This window comes from Mastomys coucha, unplaced genomic scaffold, assembly GCF_008632895.1.
Source record: "Mastomys coucha isolate ucsf_1 unplaced genomic scaffold, UCSF_Mcou_1 pScaffold15, whole genome shotgun sequence".
NCBI lineage: Eukaryota > Metazoa > Chordata > Mammalia > Rodentia > Muridae > Mastomys > Mastomys coucha.
In genome coordinates, this window is record NW_022196897.1 from 79868785 (window position 1) to 79893976 (window position 25192).

Sequence of the window (25192 nt, forward strand, 5' to 3'; positions counted from 1 at the left end):
AAATAAACAGGTGTTAATATGTGGTTCTCAAAGGAACCCAGCCAAGAACAGGATTTCACTGTTGCACTGTTTAGAAGGTATAGGCACACTAGAGCTCTGCTCACTGTGCCCCACAACCCTGCCCAGTACAAATGTGCAGACGTAAGCAAGACTCTAAACAGGTTCCCTGCTGGTACACTGCCTCTCCCTGATCCATCGGGAGTTTAGTTTTAACTTTGCAAAAATTTCAGGTATATTTGTTTTTCTTCTGAGGACTAAAGTTAGCTTTGACTCTCATGTTTCCTCTTATCCCCACTGATCTAAGTAAAATCGTGCTGAGAACTCGATGTCTCCCTCAAAAACAAGGGTTGTAAAGTCCGGATTTAGTTCCTTTTAGAAGGAAAATGACAAGAATTCCAGCTAGTTCCACACGGCTGTGAGAAGCAGCTATCAATAGCAACAACTCTCATTTTTCCCATTGAAAAAGCTTTAAAATAAAAACAAAACCAGCATCGCTCTGCTGGACAGCCCCCAGGGAACGTGGGAATTCCCTGAGAAACACCTCTCACGGAGGGAGGACCCCAGCACGTTGCCGCCAGGGCCCCTCCCTGCCTTCCCCAGGGGAGAGGACCACGAGGCCAAAGACTGCTTTACTTTTAGCCTCTGGAGGGATGAAGAGGAATGTCCTTTATAAAAGCAACATTGCACTGTAAGGTGTAGCTCTGAGGTAGCCAGGGAGGTGAGCCCTTGGCTTTCTGGGGCGACCATGAAGACAGTAGAGTCTCTCACATGTTACTGAACCACAGAATTTTAAAACTAATTGCAACCTCAATTATCTTAAATTCCATGTAGTCACACACATGAAAGATTAAATTACTAGAAAAAACAATGGCAGTGATAATCTCCAAAATTAATCATCTTAAAGTGGTCTCTTAGCATTTCAGTGCTTGCCCACCGCTGGGTTTCAGGGTTTTCATCCCTGGGTTACACCTGGAGTGAGTGATGGAGTCCTGAGCCAACGAGACACCAGCTGGATGAAGACACAGTGCGGATCACAGTGAGGTAAGGAAAGGACACCCAGCAGACTAGTCCTCACAGGTTCAAGGCCGGGCCCAACACTTCTCAGTTTCTCAGTCACAGGCCTGAGGATGTTTGGCCATTTACTTCTTGTGGTGGTGGGATCCTGTGCAGAGGGGTTATCATGGCCGGCCTGCTTCTGTCCTGTGAAAGTTCTGTTAGGTTGGCTTCTTGACTGGTGTCTGGGAACTTGGATTGGGGATGGTTCCAATCACCCACAGAACTGGTAAGAGAGGTTCACTGTGCCCAAAATATACAAACAAGACTGTCTGTGCCAGGCAGGGCCAGCCTATCCCATGCTACATTACCATGCCAAACTGAAGATCCTGGGTACATGACAAAAACTTGCTTGCTCTACAGGAACCAAATGGCCCACACAGACCACCCATTCGGAATGTAACTAGATCCAGTCTTGGAACAGGGTGCCGAAGTACAGCAGTTTGCCTAGCCTCTGCATTCTCCATGAGATTGTTTGTGAAGAGTTGGGGATTTTGGCACACACCTGTAATCCTAGCACTTGGAAGGCAGAGTTGGGAGAATTGCTACAAGTTCAAGGCCAGCCTAGTCTGTAAAGTGAATTCCAGGCCAGCCTGAACTATAGAATAAGAGCCTCTCTTAAAAGAATTATCTGTAAAGTGTGCAAAGAGGCCCACACCTATAGCCCTAGCAGGCAAAAAAAGAAAGATTATAAATTGGAGGCCAGCCTGGACTATATAGTGAAACTCTCAAAAAAAGCAAGGGCTACAAATGTGTAAGTCTGTGGGAGAACTTGTTTAGCACACAAAAGGCCTTGGGTTCAATCAAAACCCTCTGAGGAAAAAAGGCAAAGAATATATTTGATATTTTCATTTTGATAATAAAAATAGTATACAAATAATTTTATTCTGTTCATATTTAATGATGGATATTAATTTAAAAACTTTAATACCTGCTAAGGTTTAAATATTCCTAACAAAATTTATGCTGGCATTTTTATTTTTTGTGTTTTGTTTTTTTGTTTTTTATTTTTGTTTTTGTTGACAGGGTTTCTCTGTGTATCCCTGGATATCCTAAAACTAACTCTAGAACAGGCTGGCCACTAAGTCACAGAGATCTGCCTGCCTCTGCCTCTGCTCCCTGAGTGCTGGGGTTAAAGCCACCACCGACTGACTCATGCTGAAATTTAACTTGTACTGTGAAGAGTGAAGAAGGTGGAAACATCCAACTATGGTCTGTGGAGGTGAGACCCCTGGAAGAGGATTACAATTAAATGAGGCCATCAGGGTAGGGCCCTAACCCAGTGGGTCTGCAGCTCTAGAAGAAAAGAGGAAGAGGCCCAGATAAGAGAGTCTGTCTCACTGTGTGATGTCGGGTACTGCCTGGATATGCTGCAGAGTACCACCCAGCAGGAAGGCCTTGCTAAACATGGCTACTTGTCCTGACACCCCAGCCATTAAATAAGAGAAGAAATAAGCCTTTATGCTTTACAAAACACTCAGTCTATGGTACTCAGAGCAACAGAAAATAATGAGGTGCTGGGGACCAACCCCAAAGTTGTACAGGTGCCAGACAAAGCTGAGCTACATCAACAGCTACAGTGGGAAGATTTTTACTCTTTGCAATCTGCTTGGAGATTTTCATAAGTTTGGGGGAAACTCTGAATCATGCGTTCATATGAGATGAAGACAGGCAATGCCATGATAGATGCGCTGTATGAAGAGAAGCCTCCTGGTGGTTCAAATAATAATTACACTAAAGTGGAACCCATTATCACTCAACACGTGAACCTATTGGCTTGCTAAACCCACTGATCCCTGGATAAGTCTACATTCACCTGAAAGGATGGAATATACTTCAAAGAAACACCCTTCTATCATGTTAAATTAGAGATATAAATGCTATTAGTTTGGTCAATTATTATTTAACTTGTAAACTGTTAGGTTTTACACTTATATAAGCACCTAGAGTTTAGAGTGGTCTTTTTAATTATGTGTATAGGACAGTGAAATGTGCACATGAGTGCAGTGCCCAAGGAGGCCAGAAGAGGGCGTCAGACCCCTGGAGCTTGAGTTACAGACAGCAGTGAGCTACCCAAAGTGGGTGCTGGGAAGTGAACTTATATCCTCTCAAAGAACAGTATGTAATTTTCATCAATGAACCATCTCTCCAGAATTGATGTTTTAAAACTATATTATATTGTATCAAAAATAACTGAAATGTAAAGGGCTTTGAGTAAAAAAAAAAAAAAAAAAAAAAAAAAAAAAAAAAAAAAAAAAAAAAAAAAAAAAGTCACAAAGTTAGAGAACTCCGTTTACCGACTTCAAAATTTAGTACAAAGCCCTAGTAGCTGAGTCAGTGAGGTACTTCCACAGGACTGACACATAGACAAGAGTAGACAATAAGGCCTTCTTTTATAGCCAGGTAAATCTCAACAAGGGTCTAAGAATACACACATGGTGCTGAGACTACTGGACATGCAGGAGAATGGTTCTGCACCTTACCTCACACAGCAAACTAAAAACATCACAAACCTAAAACCACAGAAACTCTGAAAAGAAAACATCTGGAAATCTACCATGAATCTAGCATGAAGGCAACGGTTTCTCCTTTTAATATTGCCATTTATACCAATGACAATATTACACAAAAGTACAATAACCTAAGCAAAAAATCTGATAAACTGGGGCCTGGGAGCCATTCAGGCAGGAAAGAGCTTGCAGGAAAGGACCTGAGTTCAGTACCCAGCACTCGTGTGAAACACTGTGCAGTGGCATGTGCCTGCAGTCCTGGTGCTGGGAAGTCAGACAAGGGGATTCCAGAGGCTCCCGGGCCAGCCAGATTCCATGATCTGGTGAACTCCAGACTCAGTGACACCCTGTCTCAAACATAAGGTTTGCAAGCATAAGGAGACCAAGTGAGAAAGACATCTGAGTTCAGCCTCAGGCCTCCAAATACAAGTACAAATGCCACCCCTAACCCCTGGAGAAAGATAGTGAGACAGAGGCAGACAGAAAGGAACACAGAGAACAACACGGACAGACAGATACACACACACACACACACACACACACACACACACACACACACACACACGGAGAGGAAGGGAGGGAAATTGTACTTCATTAAAAGTAGAACCTTTTATACCTTAAATGTCACTCACTATCAAGAAAGTAATAAGCAGCCTACAGGACAGAATACTTGCAAATCACATACCCAACAAGGCAGCCATGCCTGGACTATATACAAATTCTTAAAATTCTGCAATAAGAAGAGAATTCAATTTAAAATGAGCAGATAATATGAACAGGCATTTTTCCAAAGAAGTCATATAACTGGCCATAAGCCTAAGAAGAGACACACAGCAGCGCGGTCACTAGAGAAGCACAAAGTATAGCAACAGTGCCCTAGGATGGCCTGAGACAAAGCTCAGACAATGACAGAGCTGCGAAGACCAAAGACCACGAGGACTGGGAACCTCAGGCAGGGCTAGTGTGCAATGCCACAGCCTTTGGGAATTGGTCTGGTGTTTCCTCTACTAGTTACAAGAAAATTGCCACATGGCTCAGCAATGCCACTCTTGCTATAAAGCCAAGGAACTGAAAACACAGGCTTCCACAAATTTAAAAGTCCATGGCAGTATGTTCATACAGCTAAACATTACAAATAATCACAACTGCCATCCACTGATGATGGGGTGGATCAAACGGGGTATAAACACTCAATGAAGCAGCCAATGAAGAGAGAAGTGCCCATGCTGGGCATGTCTTGTGCAAGCAAAGGATGCTCCAATCACCAACTCACTGAGCTCCCACCATGAAACTACTTCTAAACAGTCTCCAGCAAAGAAAAGGTTAGGCAGAAGGCCCAGCACATCTGTGCAAGCAAACCTTTCTCCTTACTCCACAGATGAAAATGAGCCAACCAGATGTCAAACCCACTTCAGTGGTTAAAGAGCAGACCTAGCCTGTGCTCCATCACTTTGGCAAAATTCAAAGACCAAAGAGGACAGGCTTCCCATAAGTCATGATGCCACTGCACAAGTGTTACCCTAGGAAAGTGCAGCCTGTGGTGGGAACACAATGCAGGGGACTATGCTCCAGGGCAAAGAAAGTGTGGCCCACCATCCCCAAGCAAGCACTTTTGAGGTGAAACCAAAAGGATGAGCAGAACGTTACAGTGACAGAGATGGGGAGAGAGATTTCCAGGCAGGGCTAGGGAGATGCCTTGGTGGGTAAAATACCTGCTACACCAGCCTGAAGATCTGGGTTCAAATCCCCTGAGACACGGAAGAAAGCCAGGCATGGTGGCATGTGTCTAGCACCCAGCCTGAATGGGAGGCTGGGAGATGGGATGAACTGAGGGGTTGAGACAATGAAGTTCATTGGCTAGTCAGCCCAGCTGTGTCGATAAGCTTCTGGTTCCGTCTTAGAAAAACAAAAACTGGAGAGCAATTGAGGACAGATACCTGAGGGCCACCTTTGCCTATATACATACACACAAAGACATTGACCCACCCCCAATACACACATGCACATACAATGCATACACATGTGTATACAACCCACACACATCTACAAACAACACATTCAAACACACACACTTCTAAGAGATGAAAAGTTTATAGAAAAACAGGGTGAGCAAAGCCAATTCTAAAACCTGAAGGGAAAAGTCCCTGGAGAGCAGACTCACCAGGCAACTCTGACAGACATTCACGGGAGAATGGCTTTATCTGGAAGGCATTGGAAAGGCAGGACCAAGCTGGATGGAAGGGATGCTAGAATCAGGGACACAAAACAGGACATCACTTAGCACTCCAAAGGAGATGGCAGTGAGCCAACACAGACAGATCCAAAGGAGGGGGAGTGGACAGATCCAAGGCACACTTCTGACATGGACACAGAGAAAGAGGGGTCCAGAATACTACAAATTTCTATTTTGTGAAATTAGTAGAGAGTCCTGGGGCTCCCTAAAATACTGAGAGTCATAAGAAAGGCAAGATGGGTAGAGCAGGCCAGCATCTGGAGTAGACACCTGGCTTGCTGGGGTACCCCACACTGAGCGTCATCAGCACCCACACTCTGTAAGGCACACTAGCCATGCTGAGCCACCTTACCCTGGTGCTTTCTCAGGGAGAGCCATCTCCGCTGACAGAGGGCTGAAAACAGGAATGCTGACATCGTAGCCCTGCCGGTAAGTCCAGGTAGAAAAGCCGCCGCCAGCCAGCAGTGCCCTGTAGGAAAAGACGCGGTTAACACTGAGAAGGAAAGATCCTCATGAAAAGTGCCAGGGGGAGGGATGGCAATGTAATCATCCCTGTGCTTATTAACTTCCAGCATACCACCCAGGCATGGCTGCTTCCCAGCCAATAACCAGCCTTCCTCCACTGCCTAAAGTCTCTCCTTACTTTCCAGTGTGTTTGTGTGTGTGTGCACCAGTGCATGAGCTGTAGCATATGTGTAGAGGTCAGAGAACAAGTTGAGAGATTTGGTTTCTCTATTTACTGTGTGGGTTCCCGGATAGACCTCAGGCCATCAGGCTGGGTGGCAAGCCTCTCACCCACTATCTACCTATCAGTCTCTACATCACACCCTCAGGCCCCACCTGCCTCCATGAAAAGCCAACTGTATCCTTTTTAAAACGTTTATTATTTTTGTGTGTTATGTGTTTTGCCTAATGCATGTCTACACACCACTTGTGTGCAGTACCTACTGAGGCCAGAAGAGGGCATCAGATTGCCTGGGATTAGAGTTGTGAGCAGCCATGAGGATGGAAGAAATTAAACCAGATCCTCTGGAAGAGCAGCAGTACTCTTGACCACTGAACCAACTCTCCACAATGCACCCACAGCAACAGGAGTAAGAGCAGGTCTAAGGAAGCCTGGGCAATCCTTTCTCACTCTCTGCTGGAATCTCACAAGGCTACAGCCGAGGAGAGCAGAGGTGGCCAGCAGGTTACACAGGTGCCCAGACTCTCCAGGCCCTAGCCCAAGCAGCTCTCCCTCTGCCATCCTAGAGCTGTGTCACCCTCCCAGCCTCCACCAGCTCCCACTGCCCCACCCAGCCTGGGTCTTATTAATCCACTCCCTGATTGATGGGGAAGCGGAGCCCAGCTGCACCCTCAGAGCCTCTCTTGGAGTTTGTGGGCACTAGCATTCTTTCTCCTTAACTAGAAAACACCAACCACATGTTTTAACTGGATCCGGCAAGTGTGACGATGACACTTCATCAGACAAAGGAAGCAGGTGTGGGTCACAGCCACCTTTAGCTGTATCCCAGGGCCCCAACCCATCGAAAGCATTTTCTTGGGGTGATTTTGCTAGCTGCACACACCTCGGAGTCTGCATAAACACAATGTCTGAACTGAGAAACTACATTATTCTTTCAATATTGATTACTACCAACCCCCTCCACAACCTGATGACAACTTACACTCCCTTCTAATATGGCCAGTTTTAAGCTCAGAGATTTTCAGACCACCCTGAAAATCTCACTCAGTTTGCTTAAGCACTCTGAAACCAACAGCGGGCGAGCGGGTAACGAGCAGGCTCAGAATCTCTCCAGCTGCCTGTCTACTTCTAAGATGTAATGACTATCCTCAGTATCAGCACGCTCTGATGTTTTCCTGATTAACATGAACTTGGGCAGCTTCCATGGCTGTGATGGTGAGCAGACCTTTCAGGGCTCAGTCTGCTGTGCAGAGAAGCAGGCAGGCATGCTATGGACAGGACCAGGCAACGCAGGGAAGCCAGCACTGTGGCTGGTTAGGCTGTTACCCTCAGCCCCACAGGGAAGGGGAGTGGAGTATGTTTCCTTTCCCACATCAACATTCACTGTTATCCGGTTATGATGTCCTTGTGGCCCCAAAGACATTATTAAACTATGGGAGGAGGGGTATGTATGCAGAGGCATGGAAGAGTGTCTGAAGCCACCCTGTGTCACACACCCATACACACACAAACACATACACAGGTCATCTCCCCTTGTGATCTCAGAAAGAATGCTGAGAGCATGTCAAACTGGCCTCGGGAGAGGTCTGTCCTGAGGATCTCACACTGTGAGTCCCAGCCTCTTGAGCACAACAAGCTTCCCATGGCACTGCAGAGTGCCAGCTGCCCTCACTTCTCAGACACATGTTTTATATTGACAGCAGAGTGAAATTCTGAGCAGGACATTCTGTTTTCCTACCACAGGTCCCCAAACGAGCTCAGTTCCAGAAGAGATGGAATCGAAAACTTGTGGCCAGGAACCCTGAGTTGATGATCCTGCTGATGGCCGACCAAGGGGCCAATCAAGAAGGTCTGCACGGGGCTATCCAGGGCTATCCAGGGCTTCCCATCTCTAGAACAGCTCCCCTGTTGCCAATGCTGAGCCTTGCTCCTACAGCCTCCTGACTCCCCATCTACACAGGCCTCTTCCTACCTCTGAGTTTTCATAGTGCCAAACACAGGAGCCTCATAGTTTATCAATTTATTTAAAGAAATATTGTTCAGCAGGCCATGGTGGCACAACATGCCTTTAATCCCTGTTGTGGATGGGCCTGGTGCAGTTTGTATATTGATGCTAATTCCACTCTCCAGGTAGGGGCTGCAACAAGGAATGAGTCATCTCAGGTGACTTCTTGTGAACCAATCCCCTAATGAATAAAGGAGCCAATCACTGGGTAAGTAGGTGGGACTTCCGGGTTGGAGTGGGAAGAGGAAGCAGGAGAGAGGTCTTTTTGGACAGGGATACGCGAGGATGAGATGTAGCTATGAGTGTCTCCCAGTTTCAATGGCGGATCTGGAGACTTTAGATTTAATAAGGCTTACCAGATTAGGATTTTAGTTGTGCCCAGTGATTGGGTTAACATTGATTCTGAACTAAGTTTGTGTTGTGTTTTCCTTCACGTGGAGAATTGTCCAGGTTCAGGAGAGAAAAAAAGGTACAGGCAGCAAAGAATGGGTTTGCCTGAGGTGCGCCACAAAGGCCATGGGGATTTTGAAGTATGGGGCTGGCATGGCGACGACCCACCAGTGGGAACTTAGCTAGCTGGGTGGAGACATTTCAGGAGCTCCAGGCCAGAGAGTCTCCATGAGATAAGAACAGGCGGCCAGACCACTGAGGCTGAGAGTAGCAGGGCACAAACTCGGGAACATACCAGTCTTTTTTTAATATTTCCAGCAACAAGTGGCAAACCAACATTTTGGTCAAGAATCCACTAGCAATTTAAGATTATTATCCTGAGAGTTAGAGTTTTATTTATTTTCTTTTTTTTTTAACTGAGTAGCACTGAGACGAGTCACGGTGGACTCAAGCACAGGAACCTTGAAACAAACTGCTGGCAGGTTCTGAGGTTGCCTGCTGTGGGGAGTGTAGGCTGCTCTGAGTCAGAGAGCTACAGAATGGAAGTTGCCTACTTCTTGGAGCAGAGATTAATTGAACTCTGAATTTATAAAATCTGGATTATTTGCTTTTAGGATAGACTTATATATAGATTTTGTCCGAATCACGTGGAGAGTTTCACCTGTGGTTTGGAACTAGGATAGGAAAAGTGAGCCACTGACTTCAAGTAGACAGGGCAGTGAACAGATATTAATAAAATAAATGTCTGTGGCTCCAGTCAGAGAGCCGAACAGATAGATGGCATAACAAGATGGCTGCTCTAGGCAGAGAGCTTAAACAAGTAAAAACTACCTGCTTCCTATAGGCAGATATTAGTGAAAGTTTGAATTAATTACTTTACTGGCAGAATTCAAAGCCAGCCTGGTCTCCATAATGATACTCAGTCTCAAAATAAATATAAATAAATAAAGCAATAAAAAAGAAATATTGTTGAACAGAGCTCGGTGGTGCACACCGATCATCTCAGCTCAGAAACCCAAGGTTGTAGATTGTGAGATTCAGGCCTACTACAGAGAACAGATATCTCAAAACAACAGCTACGCTATGGCTGGAGAGAGGGCAGTGCAGTACTTACTGCTGGCAGCACTGACGGCAGTGCGCGCTTACTAGTCTTACAGCAGGCCAGACTTCAGGTCTCAGCACACAGCTGTCTGTAACTCCACTTCCAGGAGATCCGATGCCCACTGGTCTCCAAGGGTACCCGCTCACATGAAGTGCACATAAACTCAATCCAGGCACACACATATACACTTAAATAAAAAGAAATCATTTCCTAAGTGCTGTTAATAATAGTATTATGGCTAATACAGAGATCCACACAGGAATTCTCATGTGGAATGATAGGAGGTCTAGAATTTGCTTCTAGATAATCGGGAAAGGAGCACATCTGGACCAGCTGGCCCAAGACTGCCTGGAGGCAGTGCCGGTGAGGCTGACGGTGGGGATATGGGTTCACTGTGCCAACCCCCTCTTTTCTTGAATAGGATTCAAATTTCTCTAGCAAGGTCAAGTCAATGACTATATATACCCACACCAATGCAGAAATATGTACAAGACACAGTCAAAGAAAAGCTAATGAAAATTCAAGGTAGTAATATTCCAGATCACATATGAGAAAAATCAACATCAGTTAAGCATTAAAGAGGTCTAATATGCTCCCACTAAAGTCAAACTTAATGTGCATGTGGGGGAGGGGACTATAGTGACAGTTTTAATTGTTAACTTGGCACAGTGTAAACTCACCCGTTAGGCTGGCCTGTGGCACCTCTTAGGGAGAGGAGAGAGGAGGCTAACTTAATTATGCTATTAATTATGGGAAGACCCAGCCTCCAAGCAGGTGCCACACTGGGTGTGGATTGTACAAAAACAGAGCAAACAAGAGGAGTAAGCATGTACCCCTCTCTCTCTGCTCTTCACTGTGTGTGATAGCTGCTTCCCGTTCCTCTTGATGTCCCTGCAATAGTGGACTGAAAGCTAAGCAAACACTCTGTCCCTTAAAGCCGCTCCTGTCAGGGTGTTCACCTCAGAAACAGGGAACAAAACTAAGACACTCTTCTAACAGGGAGGGTCTCTCTCTCTCCCTCGCCCCTTCTCTCTCTACCCCTACCCCTGGTAAAATCAAAAGGAGCAGCCTGCTTAGTCTGACTCCTTACACACTTGCATGCATTTCAACTCTTGTGCACTGTACCTATGTGTTATGTGTACTTTTCCTACAAATTCGAAGAGAAACAGGAACACATTTACACAGCATAAAAAATACACTTGGGCTTTGGATTACAGCTCAATGGCAGAGCACTGGCTTAGCATGCAGAAGGCCCAGATTCTACTTCAGTTCAGATCCTTTATTCCTCTAAGCAAAATACTATAGAGCAAGCACATCCATGAGTTCAGTCTTCAGTGATGTGATCCAGCACAGCTGCCTCCTTATTCCAGGACATCAGACACCCAGCTCCAAGCACACGAGCAAGGGGAGAGAACCTTAAAAAGCAGGCCTGTGACTCCACCAAGGCACTGTGACACATACAAGTCAGAGACCGACTCCGTGCTGATCCCTACGGTTTCACCTCCCCGGTTCCACTACCCAAGCACCAACTACCAAGACTCCAATACTCTCCCATGCACTTGGTACCTTCCCACATTTAACACTTCAGTAAAAGTGAAAAAAAAAAGGAAGAAAGACAGAAAGAAAGAAGGATAAAAGAAAGTCTCATGCACAGAATATACAGCAAGATGCTGGCAAAAGTGCAAGTGAAGTGTCCCGTCAGGCATGGTGGCACACATCTACCATCTCACACTCAGGAGACAGGCAGGCAATGGATCACTGTGAATTCAATGTCAGCCCGGTTCACACAGTGAGTTCCTGGCCAGCTGGGTCTACCCAGTGACACTATAAAAAAAATTTTTAAGAGAAATATCCCAACAGAACTGAGCCTTCTGCAAGCACACCCCAATCGGAGGGGTGGACCCTGCACCTCTGCTCCTTCCTGACAGTCTCTGCTCTCAGACGCATCTCCCTCCCTCAGAAGAACATCAGCGACTGTTTGACCCCACTAGGGTCCTGGATCCACGTACACGTAACCCATTTCAACTGAAAGCCAGTGGGAATGATCATGACCTTAATGTTTATAAAATGCTAGTTTTCTCAGTTCTACAACCTAGAAATTTGATGATCCTTCGTTTGCCCATATTCCTTACAAATCTCTGTTTTTGTCCAGGGGTCACCTGGGATGAGTGCTGCTGAAGATGTGTGTAGGCATGCTGCCCTATGTCGCCCACAGGGCTCTCCATCCCTGTGTGGACACGCTGCCTTCTGTCACACACAGGGCTCTTCCATCCCTGTGTGGGCACGCTGCCCTCTGTCACCCACAGGGCTCTCCATCCCTGTGTGGGCACGCTGCCCTCTGTCTCCCACAGGGCTCTCCATTCCTGTGTGGGCACACTGCCCTCTGTCACACACAGGGCTCTCCATCCCTGTGTGGGCACGCTGCCCTCTGTCACCTACAGGGCTCTCCATCCCTGTGTGGGCACGCTGCCTTCTGTCACACACAGGGCTCTCCATCCCTGTGTGGGCACTCTGCCCTATGTCACACACAGGGCTCTCCATCCCTGTGTGGCCACTCCGCCCTATGTCACCCACAGGGCTCTCCATCCCTATGTGGGCACGCTGCCCTCTGTCACACACAGGGCTCTCCATCCCTGTGTGGCCACTCTGCCCTATGTCACACACAGGGCTCTCCATCCCTGTGTGGGCATGCTGCCCTCTGTCACAGACAGGGCTCTCTACATTATCATGTATCTTCTAGTAACCATCCTATTCCCAGACAGAGACTCAAAACTGTCTTAAGATAACCACTAGAGACATAGAAAGTTCAGACCAGCCATCTGGGCATGCACATGATACTGTACACTTCCACGGATGATAACATTAGCCTCTGTCGGGATGTGACCTCTGCTTACAGTGTTACTACACTGATCCCAAGTTCAGCATCATCTAACAAGACTGTGGAAAAAATGAATCTGCTCACATACTTGTAACACTCCTATAACCTGAATACTATCCTGAGTTGGAGTCAAACTTTCTGCTTTCCTCAACGCTGTCAGCCAAACACTAAAAGAAGTAATGTGCCCAGCACCTGATTCTGGAACTTCCCAGGAGTGAACAGGTAACTTGAGTAAGCAGATGCCTGAGAGGGCAGGAAGGAGTGACTCTGCATCGGGGCGTGACTGGTGGCCAGTTCTCCCCACCTCTGCCTGTTTGGTGGGCTTTACCAGGAAAAAACGAAACCGAAACCATGTAGGGGAGAGTGGGAGGGTGAAAGGTTTTGGTGAGGAAAACGGGAGAGAGGGAGCTCAGGCAATGACAGGCACACCGGCCACCTCACAGACAGGCTTTGGTACCTTTACACATCTGCCTGTAGCAGCTTGCTTTCTCACACTAATTATGCTACCCAAAAACCTGTTTGCAGTGTCCGCCTGCTAAAGGAAGCCTGCCCCCAGCTGCCTCTGATTGGGAAAGAAAGTTGCCAACAGCCAATGGCTGAGCAGGGAGACAGAGGCGAGACTTTTAGGATTCTATTCCTGGGCTAGAAATCTAGAAATGCTGGGGAGGCTAAGAAGGGAGTCCACCACGAGGACAGACCACACTGTGAAGGAGCAAGAGGGTGAGACAGCCAGCTGAAATGAAGGTCAAAGGGGAAAGTGGCCCCATGGGAGGGCTGCCCAGATGAAAGCAGGCAGCAAAGATAAAATATAGTTTTAGAAAATGTTAACTCAGGAATGCTGGAGGGGAGTGTGTGCTAGCTGCCAGGAGGTTTGGAGTCCCCAACCATTGAGCTAGTCAGGGCATATTAACTATAAAGGTTTTGTGTGAGCATCTTTCATTCGTGAATCCAGAGCTCTTGGGCAAGTGCAGAGCCACATGCACCCACAGGGAGCATAGAGCAGACATTAAATATTCACTGCTACATCCACTCCTTTCTCCTCAGAAGCTGCAGAACCACTTTTGGGAAATGAGCCCACATTCAGAAAGATTGGGCACCATTAATCCTGAACCTAACTGGCTTGGAAACTCAGCTGCTACCCTTGAAACCAACACTAGCCCAGACTAGGAAAACAAGAGTTCTTAGAGCTGTCCCGGGACCCCAGCTCCAACTGTTTCCACAGGCTCAGCATTTCTGTCTTAAGGGAAATGCCTAAGAGGGTTTTCTAGTTTAATAAACAATTCCAGTCATAAAATATATCCCAGCAGGTTCAGGAACCTATTTTATTTATTTAATTTAATTTTTTCAAGACAGGGTTTCTCTGTGTAGTCCTAGCTGTCCTGGAACTCACTCTAGACCAGGTTGGCCTCAACCTCAGAGATCTGCCTGCCTCTGCCTCCCAAGTGCTGGGATTAAAGGCTTGAGTGCACCACCATACTTGTCTAGGAATCTCATTTTGTGAGAACAAATGATTCCTATTTAACTTACCCAATCTTCAGAAATCCACTGTAGGACTGCCTCCCAAATGCTCACCTGTCTCTGGGGACATCCAGGGCAGTGTTGTAATCTGGAGGACCTCCAGGCAACATGTTGAACAGCAGGTGATTTGTCCCTCGATCCCACCTATGAGAAAATAAACAGAGAAAATCCATAAGTATGAAGCAATGAGTACTTAACACTACACTCTTATAAACGGCCCCAGCCTGTGACAGTGCCACCTGCTGGACACAAGTATATGTAGCCACAACAGAAAGGCCTCTCAGGTGCAAAGTAAGCCCCAAAGGGGCAAATGAAAAATTAGAAAGATGTATACATCTAGCTCATCTGCTACATAACCATTTCTGATCACAAAACAAAACAACTCCAAAACCTACCTAAGTGCTCAAGAAACAAAAGTAGGGCTGGAGAGATGGTTCAATGGTTAGGAACACTGGCTGTTCTTCCAGAGGACCCAGGTTGTAGCCCAGCACCCACATGGTGGCTCACAACCATCTGTAACTCCAGTTTCAGGGGATCCAGTGCTCTCTTCTGGTCTGTGAGGACATCAGCCACACATACATGAACACCCATACACACTTAAATAAGATAAAATTTAAAAGAAACAAAAGTAAATATAAGTTATAGAAGGCTGATTAAATATATTACAGAATAACCATAACATGGAATTCTACACAATGTTCAGAATTGTATAAAAAACAGTGAAGGTCTAGGGAGATGACTCGGTCAGTAAAGTCTTTGCTAAACAGGCATGAGGACCTGAGTTCAAGTCTCAGCACCTATACAAAGCCAGGTACAGTGGCGGGTGCCTGTAATTCGATGGCTGCGGAGGCAGAGACAGGAGGGAGGATCCCAGGAGCTCCAGATTCAGTAAAAGACGTGTCTCAAAAACTAATTAATAATTAAGGTAGAGAGTGATAAAGACACCCAACTTCAACATCTGGGCTTTGCATAGGCATTGTGTGGGGGTGGGGTGTGTGTGTGCATGTGTGTATGTGTATACATGCCTTTGTGCATGTGCATGCATGCACACACACATACCATGAAATTATTTGGAAAGATATTCACAATGCATTATGAGAAATGAAGTGTCTATACATTATGATCACATAATGCCATTCCTAGCCACCAAAAAAAAAATGTTTATAATTATACACACCTAGCAATTTTTTTCAGGGGGGGGTTGGGGTTTTTTTTTCGAGACAGGGTTTCTCTGTGTAGCCTTTGCTGTCCTGGAACTCACTCTGTAGACCAGGCTGACCTTGAACTCAGAAATCCACCTGCCTCTGCTTCCCAAGTGCTGGGATTAAAGGCATGTGCCACCACCGCCCAGCCACACCTAGCAATTTTTTATATATGTATGTATATACATATATATATGTGTGTGTGTATATATATATGTGTATATATATGTATATATGTGTAAATATATATTTATATTTATAAAAATATAAATATATGTATAAATATATTGTATAAATATGTATGTATATATATATTTACACATATATACATATATATACACACACATATATGTATACACACGCACACACACATATATATATATATATTTAAAAGACTTAATAAGCCCATTTAAACAGTAATAGTTGTTACCTCACTATGGAATAGTATGGACCAAATCTCACATTTCTTTTGCTGAGCTGCCTTCCCAGGCTTTTCACAGTAAACAGGAATGATCCCAGTGCATGGAATGGAGGTTGTACATTTTAATCTAAAAGGAGAAGTATAGGAGAAGAGCCCCTCCTTAGCTCTAAACTCCATGAAGCCCCAGGCTGCCACAGACTTACAGGACGGCAGACCCCAGCTGGCACTCAAAGCACAGACCTCCAGCTATATCAGTCACTCACACCCGTGTGAGATGGGCAAAGCATCTGGTGGTCAACTCAACAGGAGACACACTCCTGCCACTCCCATTCCCTTCAGATCATCCCCTAGGCTCTGGTCCCTAGGTACCTGGAAAGCTGGGCCAGAGCCTGCGCCGTCTCCTTGATTCGAAGGGGGTTCTGGTTCAGCACATCAATGGAGGGGACAAACAGACAGGCCCGGCTGATGTCGTCTGTGTAGTAGTCGCTGTCTGAGATGGCCGTCAGCAGTTCGTTGTACTCCCGGGAAATGGCGCTGCTCACCGGAACACCGGCGTCATCCACATACTTTTTGAGGGGGTAGATGTACACCTTGATTTTGTTCTTTGGGTTGAAGCCGCAGCGGTAGACATCGAAACACGTGTGCATTCTACAGCTGAGATCCCCGCGCTCAGGGATGGGACTGTCAGCGGGCAGCCTGACCACGGGCACTTCCCGGATACTGCGTTTCTCCACACCCCCGTCACTGGAGGATTCAATGGAGTGAGGCCAGAACTGAAACATGCCCGTGGCGATGAGGCCCAGGAGGACGATGGAGAACAGGGTGATGTAGTAGATCCGGTGCTTGGTCTTCATCCTTGGAATGAGGGCGGGACCCCGAATATTGGACTTGACTGCCGCACACATAATGACACAGATGTCCTCGTCCTCACACACCTGGTCACCAAAGACAAATATTGGGGGTAAAGTTAGGATGGTAATCAATATCCTGGGAGGGCTGGATTGTTCAACTTCTAATACAGTTATCTATTTTCACTTTCTTGTTTCAAGACAAAATCTCATCAAAATACAAACTATAGCCTGATCTACAGAGTGAGTTGCTAGAAAGCCAGGGGTACACATAGAAACCCTGTCTCAAAAAACAAAAACAAATAAGCAAATAAAAACCCAACAACAAAAACCAAAGAACACAATCAATAAAAGCCAAGGTAATACGTCTCGACGCAGGCCCAGCTATCCTCCCACAGCAGGTCCTGAATAATCATCCAGCATAACTGAAGCACAAGGGAAAGACCTTACACCCAACTCTATGAGGATGACTGGGGTTCTTACGGAAGAAAATAATCAGTCCCTAAAGACAGCCAGGAAAGCACAAAGAAGCAATAGAGGGAACCGATAAATCCCTTATGGAAAGCCAAGGAAAAGACAGACTGTTCAAGATATGAAAGTAGAAGCAATAAAGAAAACATAAACTGAGGGAACCCTGGAAAAGAAAAATTAGGAATGTCAGGAACTATAGAGACGAGACTCACTGACAGAATGCAAGAGATGCAAGAGAGAATCTCAGGCACTGAAGATAGGATAGAAGAAAAGGTTACATCAGTCAAAGAAATTGTTAAATCTAAAAAATTCCTGACATAAACATGTAGGAAATCTGGGACACTATGAAAAGACTCCAAATTATACGAATTGAATAAGGAGAAGATTCCCAGCTCAAAGGCCCAGAAAATGTCTTCAACAAAATCATAGAAAAAAGTATTTCCTAACTCAAAAAAGGAAACTCCTATAAAGGTCATTAAAAAGTCTCCCAGCCAAAAAAGGCCCAGAGCTAGATGGTCTTAGTGCAGAATTCTATGAGACTTTGAAGGAAGAGTTAATACCAACACTCCTCATTATTCCACAAAAAAGAAACAGAAGGAACACTGCCCAATTCTTTTAATGAAGCCGGTTACCCTGATATCCAAACCACATAAAGACTCAACAAAGAAAGAAAATTAAATACCAATTTCTCTTATAAACATGGATGCTAAAATACTTGCAAACTGAAGCCAAGAACACATGAAAACATCACCCACCACTATCAAGTAGGCTTCATGCCAGGGATGTAGAGATATATGTATGTTCAACATACAAAAACCAGTAAATGTAAACCTGCATATAAATAAACTAAAAGGAAAAAAAAACATGATCATCTCATTAGATGCTAAAAAGGTCTTTGACAAAATTTAATACCCCTCCATGATAAAAATCTTGGAGAGATTAGGGATACAAGGCACATACCGTGTATACCTTGTAACCCACACATAATAAAGACAACATACAGCAGGCCAGCCAACATCAAATTAAGTGGAGAGAAACTCAAAGCAATTCCATGAAATCAGAAACAAGATAAAGTCCACTCTCTCCTTATCTTTTCAATACAGTACTTGAAGGTTTAGCTACAGCAATTAGACAATGAAGGAGATACAAAGTAGAAAGAAGTCAAACTATCTTCATTTGCAGATAATACAATAGTATACATAAGTGACCCAGAAAATTCCACTAAGGAACTCCTGCAGCTAATAAACACTTTCAGCAAAGTGGCTGAATGCAAGATCAACTAAAAAAATCAGTAGCCCTCCTCTATACAAATGGCAAATGGACTGAGAGAGAAATCAGGGCAACACCCTCCACAATATCCTCAAAAAAATCCCTTATGGAATATTTTGGGGTAACCAAACAAGTGAAAGACTTGTATGATAAAAACTTCAATTCTTTGAAGAAAGAACTTGAAGATGTCAGAAGACAGAAAGCTCTGCCATGCTCATGGATAGGTAGGATTAACATAGTGACAATGGACATCTTACCAAAAGCAATGTACAGACTCGATGCAATCCCCATCAATCCCAGCACAATTCTTTACAGATCCTGAAGAGACAATTCTCAACGTAATGTGGAAAAACAAAACCCCAAGATAGCTAAAAGAATCCTGAGAAATATACTGAGAGTCTCACCATCCTTGATTTCAAATTGTGCTACAAAGCAATAGTAATAAAAATTGCACAGTATTGGCATAGAAAACAGGCATGCAGCTCAATGGAATCAAATGAAGACCAAGACATAAATTCATACATCTACAGGTACCTGATTTTTTTATAAAGGAGCCAGAAATGCATACATATTACCCTGCACAACAAGTCCAAGTGGATCAAAGACCTCAACAAAAAAGCAGCCCCCCTGAGCCTGAGAGAAGGAAGTGGGAAGGAAACAGCCTTGAACACACAGGCGCAGGCGACAGCCTTCTAGACGGAACAGCCTTAGTGTGCGCACTAGAATCAACAATTACTAAACGGCACCTCGTGAAGCTGAGAAGCTTCTGCGAGGTAAACGGCACTGTCATTCAGACAAAGCAGCAGCCTGCAGAATGGGAAAAGATTTTTACAAACTCCACATCCGAGTGAGGTCTAATATCCAAAAACTCCAGAAATTAGATATAAAAAAAAACAATAATCCAATTAAAAATGGGATACAGATCTAAACAGGGAATTCTCAACAGAGGAATCTCAAATGGCTAAGAAATGCTCAACATCTTTAGCCATCAGGGAAATGCAAATCAAAACTACTTAGGGTTCCATCTTATGCCTGTTAGAAGGGCTAAGATTAATTTTTTTAAAAGATTTATTTATTTATTTTATGTAAGTACACTGTAGCTATCTTCAGACACCCCAGAAAAGGGCATCAGATCTCATTATGGATGGTTGTGAGCTACCATGTGGTTGCTGGGATTTGAACTCAGGACGTTCGGAACAGCATTGAATGTTCTTAACTGCTGAGCCATCTCTCCAGCCCAAGGGCTAAGATTAATACACAAATGACAGCGCATGCCGGCGAGGATGCACAATAAGGGAAACACTCCTCCATTGCTGGTGGGAAGGCAAACTTGTGCAGCCACTATGGATATCAATCAGAAAACTGAGAATCAATCTACCTACCTCAATACCCAGCTATACCACTCTTGGGCATATTCCCAGGGCATTCCATCCAACCACAGGACCTCTGCTCATCTATGTCCATAGCAACTTTATTCACAATGTCCAGAAACTGGAAACAACCTAAACGTCCCTCAACTAAAGAAGAGATAAAGAAAAATGTGGTACATTTACACAATGGAGTATTACTCAGCTGCTTAAAAGAAAATAACATGAAATTTAGATGGAACTAGGAAAAAATCATTCTGAGGTAACTCAGAGCCACAAAGATAAATATGGTATGTATTCACTTATAACTGGGCACTAGCTAGTATTAATCAAGCTGCAAGCCGCAGAAGCACATACCAGAGAGGTTAGGTAAGGAGGGTTCTGAGGGAAAGCTTGGCCCTTCCTAGGAAGGGGGAAGTAGGTCTGGGTAGACTGGGGAGGTGGGGATGAGAGTGGGAAGGGTCAGGTGGAGGGGAGATGAAGGGAGCTCGGGGAGAGACAGCTGGTACTGGGTGTGGGGGACACTTGGGGACAGAGTGGAAACCTAGTGCAGTGGAAACTTCCTGGAATCTGTGAGGGTGACCCTAGTGACAAGTCCTAGCAATGGAGGACACAGAGTCTGAACTAGTCATCTTTCATAGCCAGGTTGGAGAGACCCGGGGCTAAGCAAGATGGCTCAGTGGGTAAGAGAGCTTCTGTGCAAGCATGAGGACCCGAGTCCAAAGCCCTCAACAACCCAACAGAAAAAGCCAAGGGTGGCTACCCACATACTCCGGACTGGTAGGGTGGGGCAGAGATAAGAGAGTTATTGGGGCTTGCTGGCTGTCAGTCCAGGTCAGCATTCAGTGAAAGACCTTGTCTGAAGGGAACAAGGCAGAGAGTGATGTGCATCCTCCTCGGGCTTCCACCTACACACATATGTGTGCATCCACCACACTTACATATCACACACCACACACATACACGCACATGCACACACAGAAGTGAGAGGGGAAAGAGAGAAGAGAGAGAGAGAGAGAGAGAGAGAGAGAGAGAGAGAGAGAGCGCCAGCATCACCCTCAATCTGCTTATATCTGAAAACCTCTTCTATTCAACAAGTACCAACCTTGTCAGCTCTTGGCATCTTCCCTGGTTCAACAAATCAGGCGGTGCTTGAGCTGGCTGCCCACTTCCACTGCCCTGGAGTTAAGGACGCCACCTGGCCTCCTCAGAACTCTGCCTTTCTCAGGAACTCCCAGTTCCATGGTAGCATGAAAGTCAATACCTGACTGCGGGATCAATCCTGAGCTTGCCTCTCAAAGGTGCCAGCCCCTCACTGGCCATTCCATATTACCAGAGTGAAGAGGGTGGACTCCCCCAGAGGCACGTAGTGTTAGCTGTGACCTCAGGACTAAACCTATTAAGCTATCTGCCTCCCTGAAGTTCAAGTTCCTTCTTCAAACACTGCCACTGCAGTCCCGGTATGCCCCCCGTGCCCCATTTGTTTCTGGCTGTGACTTGTACTAACATTCGAGCTATATCTAACTCGTGTGGGAAGCCATTATATGGATCATAACTGCTTCAGTACCATCCTCAGCCTGTACTTGATAAAAGCCAGACCTGTAGTTGTAACCACCAAGAGTGTATTAGACACTGCCAAATACCTCAGGGGACAATGAAATCACCCCCAGGTGAGAACCAGTGGTTTAGGTCATGGCTATATCCAAACTACAGGCCTGTCTAGCAGCATTATAGGACCAGCTCCGGCTGTCCTGCTGGGTCATTAACCCTGGATCGCAAGAGAACACACCCATGTCCATGCCCTATATGTCCAGTTTTATACTCCATCATTTCATATCCCCCACCCCCACTTGTTCACACAGCCAGATCTTACAGCCACAGACATCTGAAGATTCTTCACTTAGGGGAAGCTGAGAGCAGAGGGAGGTGGACACAGATCCTGAAACAGACAGGCAGTGCCAGGCGAAGCAGCTGCCCCAGAGAGGGCAAAGTTGCTAAGCTGAGTAAAGCAGCTCTCTTCTCCTCAAAGACCTGCTGTCAGCCCTGAGGATCTAGGAACCCCAAGAATGTAAAGTTCTCAGTGGCCCAGGATTTCTTCCCACTGGTAGCCTTGACCACAGATGCCAAGGCTGTGTAGTTGTGTGTTCGCCTCTTTTGTGGTTCTGCCATGATGAGGATTAAACCTCAGTAGATCATCACATCTGCCCCCAGCTGCAGGAAACACTACCATGGAACCTCACATATTTCATGATGTGCTGTGAGTTGGCATCTGGCTGCCCAAAACCTAGCATTCTCTGATATGAAGGTTTCTAAGGGAGACACCAGGAGGCAGCTACTACCCTTCCATCCCCACAGGCCATACCTGCTCAAGAGCTACAGCCCCCATGCTGGGCTACTTCCCTCCTACCTGGATCTCTCCCCAAGCAGCTTATCATTATCATTATCATTATTATTATTATTATTATTAATCATTATTGGAGAGGGGCTGGAGAGATGGTTCAGTGGTTACAAGCTCTTGCTGCTCTTCCATAGGACCCTGGGGATAGGTTTCCAGCACCCACAAGGAGCTCACTTCCATCTGTAACTTCAGTTCCAGGGAATCTGATACCCTCTTCTTGCCTCTGCAGGCACTGCACACACATGGTACATGGGCATGCATGCAAGCGAACAAGCAAAACACTCACATACAAAATAGAAATAAGTAATAAAGTAATTAATTAATGAAGATGGGGGAGGCCTTCCCTGCGAGCACCACCTTCTGCTGCGACCTTCCTTACAGCACCTGCCACGCGTAGAGTGAGGTGACTGCCCACCCATCTGCTCTGCTGGTGCCCCTCACACAGTCTAGTCAGTATTCTCAACATCCAGGATCAAATGAATAACATACTGGATCTCAAGTTGAATGCTGGCTGAGTGAGTGAATGAATGAACGAACATCTTTCCTTCCCAGCTACACTGGGGCACTCACCACTCGACACTCAGGGGAGGGGCTTCTGACGGCCATCTTTCCTGAACTGGAATTTCCAAAAGGGAAAAGATGGCCATAGGCTTCCACAGACTCTGGATTTCCTGTGCCCTCCCCTGATACCTCCTCTCCCAGCACCCACCACACACGGCTACACCCAAAGAGAGCTAGTGGCTACGATGGCTTGGTTTGGTTTTCCGTATGTGTTGGGACAGTCTCCTACAACCCAGGCTGGTCAGGAACTGGATGATTATTACCCTTGGCTCCCTGCTCTCACCTCCTGAGTACCAGATTCTAGGCATGCACCACCCCCCAACCCAACCCCCTACCCTGCATTTTATAGGGCACCAAAGGTCCAATCCATGGCCTCATGCATGCTGGGAACTCTACCAGCTGAGATACAACCTTGAAGCACCCCACCCCTGATAAACAGGTGCTGGATTCTGTAGACTGAATCCTCATTTTTCCGACTGCCCAGTTTCATACCATGGCCTGGATCAAAACAAGAATTTCATCTCAGACCCTACAAATTATCCCCCTTCAAACCTATCAAACACCCTTCCCCTCAATTAAAAAAAAATCTGGGACCATCGAGCTTCAGAGCACTGAGTCACTGGAAATGACTCTAACACCCATCTACAGACAGGGTGAGACACACTCGCCGTTCCTGGAATTGCTCCTTCCTAACACTGGCCTGAAACAACTTTCTTCCAAGCTCCAGGCTACAGCCAATCCACTCAGCTTAATGTTCCAAGTCACAATTTCCTGTTGTCTTAGCCTGTTTGGAGCTGTCCTGCCTGCTGAACTACACAGGGACTCTTCTGAAAACAAAGTAGGCAAACAGACACAAAGTCACGATGCACAGCCTTGACAGGATTAGAATTCCAGTTCCAGAGTGGCTCACTACCTCCAAAATGAGTTTCCAATATAAAGATACTGTTTGACTGTGGCAGTTACATCATAGCGAATACATTAAGTACCTAACAGCATTTTACTCTACACATGTGCATCTACTATGTTTTATTTCATCCTCCTGACAGCACTCTGTGCCTAATTCCTGAACCTCACTATGGTGGAGAAGGTGAACAGCAAGGCTAAGAACTTCAACAGAACTCTAAGGCTGGGCTTCAGCGCCCAGCAGCCGGATTCCTCAGATGACTACCCATCCACGCAGGCTAGAGCAACTAGGAGGCTTAAGTCAGGGAAGGTGATTGCAATAAAAACTCAACCGTGTTTATTATTCCTGTGAATTGCCTTGAGCTCCAGAGTACACAAAGTTCAATTAAAGTACTTAGAACTTATGGCTGACTTTTAGAAAATTGAAATGGACATGCCCCAGACTCAAGACATCCATAGCCCCTAAGTGATAGAGCCCTTCTAGATTGGCACTTGATAAGTGACACCAAACCATTATTTGACTCTCAAAACTGGACACTGTCCCCACCATCGGGAGCGCATCTCCCAACGCTCAGAGCCTCTGAGTGTTGAGCCTGAGTTCCTGAGCCACCCTGCCCACGGCGTCCCACCCAGAACCTGCCCTGGACGCCACTGGTCCTGGACAGCCAAGGTGCAAGGCCTCCCTGGGAAGACCCGGGTCCCGCAACGCCCGGTTGCAACAGGAAGCAGAGGTCCTGGACAGGAGGGCGGGCCCGGGGACCGGGGCACAGATACAGATGGGGTCGCGGTGCAGCGCTGCGGCGCTCCTGCAGCTCCCGGGCTCCCCGAGGCCCAGCCCCGAGGCCCATCCGGCCGCCCGCGCGCCGCGCTCACCTCGGAACCGGCCGCCTCCCTCTCGGCCCTGCGCTCCGTCACCGGCTCTGGCCGCGGGCCGCGAGCCACGGCTGTGTCGGACCGCGCGGTGACGGGAGGCCGCCGCCAGCACCAGGTACGCTGCGGCCAGCGGGGAAAGCAGCGCCGGCCTCCAGTTCCCCACGGCTGACACGGTGCGCACTGCGCATGCGGAGCGGTATCGCCGCGCCCCCTGCTGGACAGGAGGAGTCACCGCACGTGAGCCACCCAGTCCCGGGCAAAGGCAGAGAGGGACAGCCAGGCGCACCAAGCTCCTGGATAAAACTGTCAAAAAACGCAAGCATTTGGACCAGGTGTGGTGGCTTATATCGGTAATCTCAGCACAGCAGGAGGATCATTCACTAGTTCCAGGCTAGCCTATGCTACATAATGAGACTATCTCCAACTCTGCAAAGCATTCTTACGCCCACAGGGCAATTTGCAGTATCCATCAAGGTGTAAAAAAAAACGCCCTAGGCCTGCAACC

The 25192-nt window shown here is 46.3% G+C and overlaps 1 protein-coding gene across 1 annotated transcript in view; it reads right to left on the bottom strand.

Annotated features, from left to right (window-relative positions):
• The window catches only part of Ext2 (exostosin glycosyltransferase 2), a 129252-nt gene extending 104389 nt beyond the window's left edge, over positions 1–24863 (bottom strand). The window contains exons 1-4 of the mRNA XM_031371104.1: positions 24688–24863; positions 16367–16932; positions 14429–14518; positions 6149–6265 (exon numbers count right to left, since the gene is read on the bottom strand). Of these exons, the coding sequence (XP_031226964.1) occupies positions 6149–6265; positions 14429–14518; positions 16367–16902 (743 nt within the window). The 5' untranslated portion in view covers positions 16903–16932; positions 24688–24863. The remainder of the gene's footprint in view (positions 1–6148; positions 6266–14428; positions 14519–16366; positions 16933–24687) is intronic.
• Between the last annotated feature and the right edge of the window lie 329 nt (positions 24864–25192).